Below are 12,845 nucleotides of genomic sequence, written 5' to 3'. Positions count from 1 at the left end.
TAAGTTTAGGAATGTTTTCCATAATCGTTCGGGCTGGAAGGGGAGATCACTCCCTGCCCAGGCAGGGTCACCTGGAGCGGGTGACACAGGATCACATCCAGGCGTGTTTGGAATATCTCCAGAGAGGGACAATCCACGGCCTCCCTGGGCAGTTCCAGAGCTCTGCCACCCTCAACCTAAAGGAGCTATTCCTCGTGTTGAGGTGGAACATTTCGAAATTTATTTAAGTTTAAAAAATAAATAAATAATTGTTCAGCAGGATGGAAGTCCCCGCTGAATCACTTAACCCAGCCATCCTCAGGAGGTGTGGGGACATTGCTGGCACAGAGCGGGCAGGGCGGCGGCGGGGCCGCTCCGTCGCCTTTAAGCGCGGCGGGGGCCGGCTCGGGGCGGAGCGGGGCGGTGGCGGCGCAGAGCGGGCGCGGGCTCGGCCGCGGCGGCAGCAGCGGGGCCATGGCCGCCGACGTGTTCATGCGGCCGGCGCGGCTGCTCGGGGCGGCGGGGCCGCTGTCCCCCCGCACGGAGCCCGACGAGGACTCGTCGGACACGGACGATGGCGGAGCGTCGCCGGGCGGGGGGCGGCGGTGCGGGCCGCGGCGGGGGCAGCCCCCGGGCCCGCAGATCATCCACTCGGGGCACTTCATGGTCTCGTCGCCGCACAGCGAGCACCCGCCCAAGAAGGGCTACGACTTCGACACGGTCAACGAGCAGACCTGCCAGACCTACCAGTTCGGGGCGGCCCGCGGCGGCGGCGGCGCCGGCGGCCGCCTCAGCATCGACGCGTCCCTCACGAAGCTGTTCGAGTGCATGTCCCTGGCCTACAGGTACCGAGCGGCCCCGGCGGCGAGTCCCGGCCGGGCTGCGCGGGGGGACCGCGCCGGGGAGCGGGACCGTGTGAGGGGTGGGGTCGCAGCCGAGCAGGGACCCCCCGGCCCATATGCGGGGGTTCGGTGCCGCTTTTGTGTTCAGCGAACTTGGGGGTCCCGGCGGGCCCTTCCCCACCGGCCGGGGCCGTGGTTGGGGGCGAGCCGGGGGTGCCGCTGCCCCCCGCCATGAGGGCTGAGGGCTGCTCAGGGCTGGGGTCCCGCTCGCCCGCCGGCGCTGGTGCCGCTGGAAGCCCTCAGCATCCCGCGGCCAGGCTGGGAGCGAGTGGAAGCCTCTGGTGCTAAAGAGAAACCCTTAAAGGGCAAAGTGCCCCCCGCTCGATGTGAAACCCGGCCAATTTTCCCCTCCCCAAATTTTATTTTTATAACAAAGTCAAACCAGTGGACTCTGTCGCTGTTTCCTTTGTTCCTGTGCTGGCTGCAGCTGGCAGCAGCACTTCCTGGGTTTATCTGCACCTTTTGCTCTGACTTTGGTTGTGCTTTTCATCTCTTCAGTAAGGCGTTATATTCCCATTTATCCCCTTTGTCTGTCATCCAAAATGGAGGCAGAGCTGTGGAGTAGAAGTGTTTTGGAAAGATGTGTGTCTGCTCAGCCTTTTGTTCCGTGTGATATAGCAGAAACCGGATCCAATCTGATGTTCTCTGCTGAGTGCATTTTGGAAGTTGATTAAAAGGCTTGATGGAAAATGCCTCTTGGCATATCAACGGAAATATTTATTCATCTATAGGAACCACTTTAGCTTGCTAAAGGAAAATTAACTTTGCCCACCCCAAATTCATCTATTTAAGTATTGCTCAATGAAGAGGAAACAATAGAACTATCTGTTCTGTACAGTAGCTTGAAGATGTAAGTAATATTAAAATTTTGATAATATTGGCCAAGAATGTTATTAGCTACTGGCAAGAGACTGAACCTCAGATTAGGTGTGTGCAACAGTGGATCTAAGTACTTTGCACTTACAAAAAAAAAAAGTAAACCTTTTATTGTACAAGCTGGGAGGAACTTGCAAAGGAGCTGCAGGGATCATGAAGGACAGAACTCGACTGCTCATGTGCATGTGCTCCTTGGCCTCTGTCACCTTGGTTTTATTTTGTGCTTCCACTAGTATGTCGTTGGGATTTTGAAACTGAGGCTCACACCTGGTGTAAAGGAATAATTTTGTTACACTGATTGACAGTACTGAACTCTGATGTAGGTGAATTAGTGGAGCACCAAATTTATTACAGAAGAAATAATTTTATCCTGCCTGCTGGTGGTAGCATGAGGCAAGGTGCAGAAAATATCTTCTTAGAGGCTGCCAAAGAAAAGCACATTCTTATTGCTTCTGTCCTTGGGCACCTTAGGGTTTGCTGAGTTGCAGCCCTGAAGCATCCTGCCCAGATCCGGCCTGCTTACTCAGCAGCTTTGGGATACAATTTTTAAATCTGCCAAGCAAACCAATTGTAAACTTGGGTCTAAAAAGGATTGAAGTAATTCTGGAAAATCTGATTTGAGGTGTTGAACGTGGCTGTGAAATGGGAAATGTCTTTTTAACAAATGATTGGGCCTGTAGGTTGTATTTCTCTCTGTCCTCAGGTTGGATTTTTTTTCTTGGTTGGTTTATGGGGATGTTTTTGTGGCTGTTACCTCAGCTGTACCTTTCTCATTATTGCCTGTCAGATCCAGCACTGATAAAACACACAGATTCCATGTTAATGTTTTCCATGCTGCCTTTGCTGGATAGACATTCACTCTAGAAAAGAACTGGGGCTGTGGAAACCAACAGCAAAAAATGTCACACAGGAAGGTGAAGATGTGTGAGTTTTGCTTTTTGGGGGCATGAGCTGCCTGCAGAGCTGGGGGATGCAGCCGTGTTAAACGCAGACCCAAGGAAGCTGCTGCTGTAACAGAGCTCTCTGTGTAATATTTATTTACACATGACACTCATTGCTGGCATTTCAGTGTTTAAAGTTTTAAAGAGAAGCAGTAAAACGTGTGGTACCCATTAGCTCAGTGGATGGACTAGAAAGCAAAGCTTTTCTAGATTACCTCAGTCATTACCTGGGTCATTACCTCGGCTGGTTTGTTTGGAAGTGTCCAAATTTATGCTGGATCACAGACTGGTGATCCATAGCCCATAAACCTGGGCTCTTCTCGTTGTGCTGTAATTTTTTTTTTGAGTTTGGCTTTGTGCTGTTAACAGTCCAACTTTTTCTGATAAAAAAGGTTATTTCTGAACACCAGGGAAGCGATTCCCTCGTGCCTTTGAGCAGCACAAACCAACATGATCCTAATTTTCATCACAGCTGTTTCAGTCACGTATCCAGTTGCACAGCTTGAAAAGTCTCATTTCAGATATGCCATTCCAGAGGGGAAAACATGCCTAAAGCATACTCCCCTGTACAGTGAGCAGATTAAACCAATTTTTTTAATTAATAAGTAACTTATAAACACGGGTTTACAACAGGTGTCACGCGGGCCGTACTTTATCTAAATGTAACTTGTTTTTCTCATGAGATTGATTGTGGGAGCTGTACCACACTGACAGAGGTAAAAGAACCTTGGTTTTCCCCTTTTAGCCCCTTCATATCAACTCTTTAAACCAAGGTGACCTTGCAGACCTTGACGTGTAGGTAGCTAGAATTGACTTGTTGGAGGCAGGCAAAAAGATCTTAAAAAATGTTCTTCTCAAAATGAGAAAGACCTTTGACACTGCTCATTCTAATGAGAAACTGTGCTCCTGGGCACGTGACCTACAATACACAGAATTAAGTAAAATGTTATGTCATCTTGATATTTAATTTAGTAAAGCCCTCTAATAACTTTACCATTATCCAAATAATTGCATTACCCAGAAGTAACTTCCCAAAGATGAACTGTACTCAGAAATGTTTCAATAACAGCCTATCATGAAGGATTTTTCCCCTGAGATTGATACAGAAGAATTTTTTCTCTTTGTTAGGATTAATGATAATACACTGGGTGTTGTTCTTTTTAAACTAGTATATATTTTTATGTCATTCATTGCTTATCTTAGTACAGGCCATGCTAGGGTAGGTGAAGATGACTTTGTGGGCTCATTTATTCTTAAGTAGCCTCGGAGTTCTCTCAGCTCTTATTAAGAGCTTAAGGAGCATGCCAGGTGTTGTACTTGAGGTGAGAGTGTCAAGGTTGGCGTGAGATCCTTGTGCAAACCCCTCTGGATCTGCTTGCTGAAGCTGCACGGGGCAGGAGAGTGGGCTCTGGGAACTGGGACAAAAGCTGCCTTGTGAGCAGCTTGCCAGGTCATTTCTAGATTTCATCTCTCCTCTTTAGCAATATGACTCCTTCACTTCATGTAGATGGAGGCCAAAAATATTCCCTTCCTCAGTGGACTGACGTGAGGGGTCAGCTTGTTTCCAGAGCCTTTGCCACACATTCTTTGTCAGTGCAATGTTTGGGGAAGTTCTCAGCACTGCTGATAGCACTGGGAGATTAAAAACCTCCACAATCCAGCTACATATTTCACATGCTGCTTGTAGAAGCTACTCTGATAAAACCACCTATACTCACCTCTGAATTTAGCCAGACTTTAGCAGAGTTGCTGTTCCAAGTATTTTTTAACCACAGTAAGGTCCCTGCAAAGCAAGGATGCTGTGTTCAGGGTGCAGTATGAACCAGGACATCAGGACTGAGCCTCTTACTCTGCTTATGTCAAATGCTTGATATAGGCACAAGCTTTTAAGCTCTGTGTAAGATGCACTTTGAAATTCCACCTTGACAACCTTGAGGACAGTTTGCAGAAAGGTGGCTGAGCTGTTCTTGTCTCCGAGTCACGTTTCTTTGCCAAAGTAAACATTTAGTAGTGCTGGTGTGAGAAGGCCCTGGTTCAGATTAAGGTTTTGCTGTCTTCAGGGCTACAGATGACTACAGGACGAGCAGACAAATTCTGTGGACAGAGGTTTTAGATACAGGGACAATTTTGTTTGTTTTGCTCCTGGTTATTTTGGTGTCTGTGCAGACTGGTTTCTATGGACCTGGTTGGGCAGAGTGTTGCTATAGAGGTGTGGGGCACAGGAATCACCTTTTTCATTAAAAAAGCACATTGTTATCATCTTTTGATCTGCCATTTAATCTACATGTTTTGTTGTTGTTCTCATCTTGTGTTTTTACTCAGTAAACAGATGTTATTTTCTGGCTTCAATACAACATGGATTTTGTAATCATCATTTTTGATGGATTGCTGAAATAGGGAAGAGGGAGCTGGTTTGTCCTCAGACTGCCAGTTCTCAACAACTTTTTCATGATCTGAAAAAAATGTGGCTGAACTTTGAGATTTGGCATTATTTTTAGTGAAGATTTTGTGCTGCATGATTATGATGTGCTTTGAATGGCAACAGAAATTAATATGTTGATTTTCAGTTCTCCCCCCATACCTTTTTTTATTTCTTTCTGCTGAGTGGCAAGAGGAATTAAAGCCAAGAGACCCAAATTTCAGGTCTTGGCTTCACTCATGTTTTTCCACACACCCCTTTAGTAGGTCACTGAACCATTCTTGTTTGTTACTTTCCCATGTGGGGGGAAAAAAAATTTCCATTCTTTTGGAAAGCAGAGTTGATATTCAGTCACTTGAGCAGCTGCTTATCTGACTGTGTGTCCTTAAGCTATGATTAGTGTTAATCAAACAAAAGGGTATCTAGTGATGCTGCAAGCTGGGAAGGGGTGGGGAGGAATAAAGGGAGCTTTGTGACCATTTTGAGCTGAAGGCTGGGCATTTCTGGGATGTCAGAGGCATTTTGACAGGCTTGAAGGAGAGAGTGAACTCTTTAAGTTGTAATGGGTGGGTGGAATTTTCCCCCTAATAACACACTCAGAGATCTGCTGTGAAGCAGGGCAAGGAATGAGGCTGGAAGCTCGCTGAGATCTGGAGTGAAATTAGGGAATCTTTGAGGAATGCATTGAGTGAATTAGAAGAGCCAAGATAAAGCCACACAAAGAGCTGTGTGGTGTTGACAGAGGCCACAGGGATGGAAACAGGAGAGCAAAAATGAGATACTGCAAAGTTCAAGTCACACAAAGGATGTCTCAGCTGGCTGGGTGGGTTTGAGCCCGGGTTACAAACTCACTGAGCCCTGTGGGTGAGGAAACACCCAGAGCAGGGCTGGAGGGAATGGCAGCAGGGAAGGGAAAGTCTCTCATCGTGGTGGGGATTGTGGGGAAGAAAAGAGGTTGAAGATGGGTTTAGCTGAGATTTGAATAAAAGGACAGAGGTGAATGATCACAATGTAATGTCGGTGTAATGCTGTTCAGGGCAGGAGAAATGGGAATGAAAGGGGAAGATATGTGGAAAGTGAGGATGGACAATGGAAGGTGTGGCTGGAGTTGGAGAAGCCCAGTGTTTATTCTCTCCGTGCTTTGATCTGTGATAGGAGGGTTAGATAGGAAGCCCTTGATGAAGGTGTGCCTGATGAAGGGGAGAATGAGCTGGATGGACCCACAAGTCATGGATGATGGGGCAGGAGATCTGCAATTCCTGGTTTCGCTCTTCTCATGCTGCCCTGCTGCCTTTTGCTGTTGGAGAGAAAGGGCTCTCTTTTTAAAACAGAGCAACAACAACAACAAAAAACCTTATCAGCTGAGAAACCTGCACCAGTTTGGGTTTAATCTAGTATTTTATTTTTAATTAAATACAGGCTATATGCTTGCAACTTCCTTTCTTTGTATACAGAAATTAATTGCATTTACAGTTTCCTTCATGTGTCCTTTGATATCTTAATATCATTGGCACAAGCAGTTCTTTAAAGACAAAACTTCTAAGCCACTTCTGAGGAAAAAGACAAGCTTTGTAAACTCTTTGATGGCTATAGAAATATTTTACAGCTTTCATACAATTTTCCTTTCGCTCTGGAAAGGAAACCTTTAACATGTCCATGAAACAATCATGAAGATGATTAGGAAAAGTACTTGTTTCAGTTGCCTCCAAAGAAAATAGAGTTGGTTCTTTGTGTTTCAGACAGTGATGGAAAAACCTGAATCTGATTGTTTTTAGTGCAAGCTAGAGTTCCATTATTATCACTGCTTCTGAAGCAGGAAGGCTTGAAAAATAGGGTTAGGAAAAGCAAGGTTCCTCAGAAATTGCTTCTAATAGTTTTAGTACCAGAACAAAAATTCTGAACATGGTCTTTTAAATAATTTCTGTTTGTTTGCTCAAATGGGACTTGGAAGGTCATTTTTGGTTGTTTTTGAACATAAAGCACGCTGACTTGGTGTCACTCCTGATAGAATTAATGCAGCCATCCCTTGGTGGGTAAAGCAGCCATTGCTATTGAAATGTTCTGGTGTGCATCTGCCACAACTTATTTACTTTGTGACACACAAGCTCAAAGCTCCTCACTAACCCTTGGTTCCTTGGCTGTTGATCTTAGATAAATCAGTTACTGCTTTTTCCTCCCTTTCTCCATTCTGAAATGACCAAAACACTCTCAGCACCTCAGAGCCCCAGATCTGTGTTCTGGCCTTTCAGAAAGAGGGAAACAAAGGTGTGAAGTTTATAAGTGAGCTGACATAGGAGTCTGAAAGGAAAACCTATGAAAGATCACACCTTAGATACAAACTTAATAAAGGAAAGAGGACAAATGGAGGAAAGATTTGGGAGGAGATGATGAAGAAGATGTGCAGCTTGCTGACATCAGAAAAGCTACTGAAGGATGTGACACCTTGGCCATTCTGTGCGGTGTGAATGGCTGCAGGGGAATTGCCTGCTCCCTCTCTGTTAAGCAGATTTCACTTTGTGCCTTAAGGTATGGAAACTCTTGAGTGCTGCCTAAGAGCCAGCTCAGCAGCAGTCACCTTTGTGAAAGATGAGTGCTGTTAGTTGGCTGTCCAGCTGTGACATCAGTGGATAACAGAAAATGGGATTGGAAAGGAGCACAGGAGCCATCTGGGCCCAGGGGAGAGATTCCTTCCCTTGGCTGGTTATCGTGACCATGGCCACTCAGGGCTGCTTTGCCACCTTTGGGACTGTAGGAGAAAAGGTGACATGCCAGATGGAAAGGGCTTGCAGGGCACTGCTGGGATTATCCTGCAGCAGGGTATTAGTGGAAGAATCTGATTCACTGCAATTAGTGATATGTCAGTGTGTTTTGGCCAGGATTCTCCTGACCTGCAGATAACCCTTAGCCCTGACACGGCTGGGGATGTGCTGTGATGTGAGCAAAGGGTTCAGCTGGTTAAGTAGCTGAGCATTGCTGCTTAATGAATTGATCACTTTTCCTGAAAAGCACAGAAAAATTTAAATGACTTGTTAAATTTTAATGACTTCTTAGAGAGCTTTTTATCCTTGGTTTTGTGTTTGCAGCACATTATCTTACAGCAGTAATGCACAGTTAGAGACCTTTTAGTCTCTCCAGTTTAGCTGATGGTGTAGTGCAAGGAAGCTATGGATACAGCTCTTTTTGCTGTATTTAATGCCTTTTCTTACTGTATTTTTTATGTGTGGCAATGTCTTCCCACATACAGAGATAAATGCTTTATTTTTAATTATAATGGGAGATTTCTGGGGGTATCTTTATTGCTCATTTACACCACACCAGAGCAAGCAGAGAATATCTTTATGGGTAGAGTATGTATGTAATGTTTGTGCTTCTGTTTCATTGCAGATTACCATTATTTCCCTGTGCATTTTCCCAGTGATTTGGGAGCAAAGAGCAGAATTTTGGGGGGACAGTTCAGAGCAGAAATAAGAGCTGAGGCTGCTTTCAGCTGAGGGAGCAAGGGAGAATGGTTGAGAGATGACCCTTAGTTCATGAAAATTGTCCTTACTCAAGCAGAGGAGTCTGATGCTCGTTACAGTTCTGTTCCTGTGTGAGCTTGAAAGGGCTTCTTGCATCTCAGGACATCAGGGGTGGCCTTGTCTTTGCTGGCTTTGGGTGGGGCTTACTTGTCCTAGGGCTGGCTTGTGAATTGAGAATTGAAGAGTGGAGCCTTAAGGGTGACTGAGGGGGTAGAGAGAAGATCCAGATAACCTTTTGCCATTCTTGAGAAAGAGGGCTGCTGGTACTTGTATTGGGAGTGAGATAGCAGCTGCCTTGTTTGTACTTGGGTTTGCAAATCTGGGGGGAAGGTGGCAGCTGGCAAGTGTGACCTGGTCTGAACTTTGTGGGGTGTTTGCTCCTCCTGGCTTTGTCCTGCATCTGCCCTGGTATTGAGAGAGTCCTGCTGATGTGGGTCCTCAAAGTGTCTGTGCTGAGAGCTTGTGTGAACACAGAGCCTTTAGTGCCATTAGAACCCTGTGGTGAGTGCAGGACCTTGGTCCTGTGTCCTGCCAGGCAGAGGGAGCAAAGGAACAAAGGTGTGTGAGTGTTTTGTTCTGAGGAGTTTGTGCTGCTGCCTAGAACAGATCTGCAGGAGCACAGGAAAGCAGGATGGGGCCTCTTCTGTTCACTGATCCCTCCAGTGGAGCCTGTTAGTCCTCAGAGGTCAGCAGGGTTGTTCTTTATGAGAGACATGTCTGCATAACAAGATTCCAGCAAACGTTGCAGAGGCACGAAAGAGGTTTGCTTCTGGAATCTGTCAAGTTGATTGTTTTCAGAATTCTGCGGCATGGTGTGTTTTACTCGAAATCCTGGCCTCCTTTCCTCTGCTGCTTTGTTTACTCTCCCTTCCCTCAAGGTCCCATGGTAACAGTGCTCTGCCTGCAGCAGTTCAAGGACACAGCAGCTGAAGTGGCCTTGGCCAGCCTGGCTGGGAGACCTCTGGCCAGGTGGCAGCAGCTCAGTGACTTCTGTATCCAGCAGCCAAACCCTTCCCCAGCCCGTGTGAGCTTGTCCAAAACACTTCTTGTCCACATTGCCCCAGCTGTGCCAGGGACTTGGTTGCCTTGGCACCAGAATTCTTATGTAGGGCAAGGGTTAGACCCACTCCAGCCTGCCAGGGTGATGATGCAGAGCCCAGGCCTCTGTGGTAGTGCTGGTGTATCTTTGGAGCAGCTGGAATGTGGGGTTTCACAATAGACCTAAAAATAACTCACTGTGTTGATGTGAATGTGAGCCATCACAGGCTCTTCTGCTCTGCTCTTCATGCTGCATCTTCCATCCAGACTTTAGTTTGTTCTTAAATCTGGTTTGTTCTCACTATCCACACGATTCACAAGGAGACAGAGACCAAATGGAGCAAGAATTGTGGAAGAGCTTCTCATATCTTTGTAATTCTTTGAAGTCCATGATTGCTCTTTACTATCTTTTTATCAGGCAGCCTTTTGCTTTTGGTGCTGTGGTGTGACACTTGATTCAGCCTGTCTTAGTTGATAAAAGCCCTTACTTTGGAGGCAGAAGTGATCAAGGTAAAAAAGGAAAGGCTTGCACATAAAAAGGAAAACTTAAAAAAAGGTGAAAAGGAAGTACCTGAGCTTGTGGGTCTGGCAGCTGTTAGAGAAGAAGTGTTAGTACCAAACTGGAAGAGGGCAGGGGGAGATCTTGTTGCATTTCTGATCTGCCACTCATTGGATATGGATATTGTCTGCTGCCACGTTTTCCAGAGCAAAGAATGATATCATTTGTTTTGTTCTTGGATGTTCACTCTCTGCTCATCCTGATGAATTTCTGTATGTTTACATTGAAGCTGTAGTCTGAGTACACTCAGCCATGGCTAGTCAAGCTCTGTTAACAGTATTTACAGTGCCAGCTGCATCAGGAGAGCTCCCAGTGTTTGAGTGAGAGGCAGCACAGCAGAGCCTGGTCCTGCTGAGCTGTGGATCCAGGCAGGGCTCTGAGCTGTGCTCTCCTGTGAGCAGCACACAGGTCTGGATGTTCATACCCTGCTTCTTGTGTTTGCTGGTCCTGTACAGTGTCCAGAGAATGTATCCCCATTCCCCTGTGTAAACTCCTGCACATTGCTGTCTGCACAGCTTAGTCCAAATTTCTGTTTGCTTGGTAAACATCTGTCCCTGACAGGATGGAGGCTGAGGGAACTTGGATAGAAAATGTGCTGGGGGTGTGCCAGATGTGGGAAAGCATGAAGCAGTGAAGGGGAATCAACTACTTGGTTTTGCTCTTTGAAACACAGCTTTTGAGAAAGAAAATTGACTGCAGGGGTTGTAGAGGAGGTTTTCCACCTGGAAACATACAAAATTTACATTTCTGAATTAGAGGATATAAAGCTTTTAGAAAGGAAGGACTAAATCAAGGGATTTGGATATGGTTGTGAAATATTTAGATCTGTTACCGAGCCAGAGAAGCTCTTTGAATGTTGTCAGCTTATTTCAAATGAAGTGTTGGGATGGGAGAACTGACTTGCTCAGGAATACAAATATCCTCAAGGAGGGAGCTGCACTCACTCCAGGTAATTATGAGCAACCGTGTTTGACACCAGAGATTGTTTTGGTTTCCCAAAGCAATTATTTCACAATCTGTCCAAAACCTGCAGTATCCAAGCTGTTGAGCAGTCACCATAGTGGCTGTTCTCTATTAAAAATGTCATTATCCCTCCCTTTCAAAGCAGAGTCCTGCCAAATCAATATACACACTCACCTGGGGGGAAAGTGTCTGTTAACAGCAAAAAGAGAAGCTGTGCAGTTCTTCAGTTCACTTTTAGGGAGTGAGTTCATGTACTTGCTAATATCATTTTCCTTAGAGCTGGGAGGGGCTGGTTGTTGGGGGTGGCAGGAGCACCCTGGGGACAAGCTGGTCCTGTTGTGACCCTTCCCCAAGCACCTGCTCACCACTGCTGGGACTGGGCATGGACCTGCGGCACCCAGGGTGGGGCTTCCTCCAGCCCTTGCCAAAGCAGGTGCCAGGTGCTGGGGTAGCTGCACAGTGTTTCAGTATCAGCTGGGAGAAAATTCCAGGCAGCCTTTGGTCTCTGGGAGCTGCAGATAAGGGCAGAGTGTGGCTGTGCCTGCTCTCTGTGGCAGCTGCCTGGGGGTGTGGGGATTCCATGGTCTTGTGCAAGCACAGAGCCAGTGTGTTTGTGACTGCAGTGACACTGTGACCTGAGTCATCCTTCCTGTGAGGAAGGGTAATCTGCAGCAAAACTGCATGGGAACCAGAGGCATTCCTAAATCCTGGTCTGTCTATCGTGCTGTGTGGAATTCTTAACCCTTAGAGAAAACCATGGGATGAGATTACACTCACTCACTTTATCAAATCAGCAAATGTAACTGAAGAGCAGAGCTTAGCTCTGCAAGTGGATGCATAGAATTCTGCAATAAAAGCTAATTCATTACTGTTTCTAATAAAATTTGGGTCTGTGAATGCTGTTGTTTAGGAACTCAGCGTGGATCCCATCTGGTTTTAGTATCCATTTGTACAAGTAGAACCCTCAAATCTCCAGTAAAAATCTTAGCAGAGCTTAAGGAGACTAAAACTTTTATTAGCAGTTTTTATTAGCACATTAGTAGGCTTGGTGTCTAAGCTTGGCATGTGGTGATTACAGGCTGGGTGCATGTAACAGGCTTTTGGAAATAGGGAGACAGGTCCTAGGAAATTCTGAGAGGTTGCTGCTCTCCATAGCAATAAACACATTAAAAGTGTTATTTACCTTCCACATGAGCTTTCCCAAGGGACTGTCATGTCTCCAGGACAGGATTCTACAGAATGAAGGTTGGTACTGGTTTTTTGTGATTTTGGCAGGTAGAAAGAACCTGGTTCAAAGAAGATTTGAGTGAGGGTCATTCAGTGACTTGGTTGTTGTTTTGCTTGTGGTAAGATTTGTGAAAGTGCTGATGCTGTCACATGTTTCACTGCTGAAGTCACTGCTTGCTTTGGGACATAAACCATCTCAGTCTGTTAGAAAGTCAGTCCAGACATGTCTTTTAACTGGTGCACAGGTGAATGGCGTGGGAATTTCTGAACCATGGTGCTGCTTGATATTTAATCATGGTGGTTACTGGGAGCAAAGGAATGACTTTATAAGGGTATCATGCAATAAAACAAGGTCTTCTTCTGACACTCACCACATATATTGAGGTTAAATATTGCTTTTGGAAGTTAACTGCTATGAAACAT

The 12,845-nt window shown here is 46.0% G+C and overlaps 1 protein-coding gene across 1 annotated transcript in view; it reads left to right on the top strand.

Annotated features, from left to right (window-relative positions):
- Positions 1-453: 453 nt before the first annotated feature.
- Positions 454-12,845, top strand: part of MLXIP (MLX interacting protein) — a 43,540-nt gene continuing 31,148 nt past the window's right edge. The window contains exon 1 of the mRNA XM_058816784.1: positions 454-824. Coding sequence (XP_058672767.1) covers positions 454-824 — 371 coding nt within the window. The remainder of the gene's footprint in view (positions 825-12,845) is intronic.

Source organism: Ammospiza caudacuta, chromosome 18 (genome assembly GCF_027887145.1).
Source record: "Ammospiza caudacuta isolate bAmmCau1 chromosome 18, bAmmCau1.pri, whole genome shotgun sequence".
NCBI classification, from domain to species: Eukaryota; Metazoa; Chordata; class Aves; order Passeriformes; family Passerellidae; genus Ammospiza; species Ammospiza caudacuta.
Note: the sequence above shows the minus strand (reverse complement) of the source record. Positions and strands in the feature narration are given on the sequence as shown.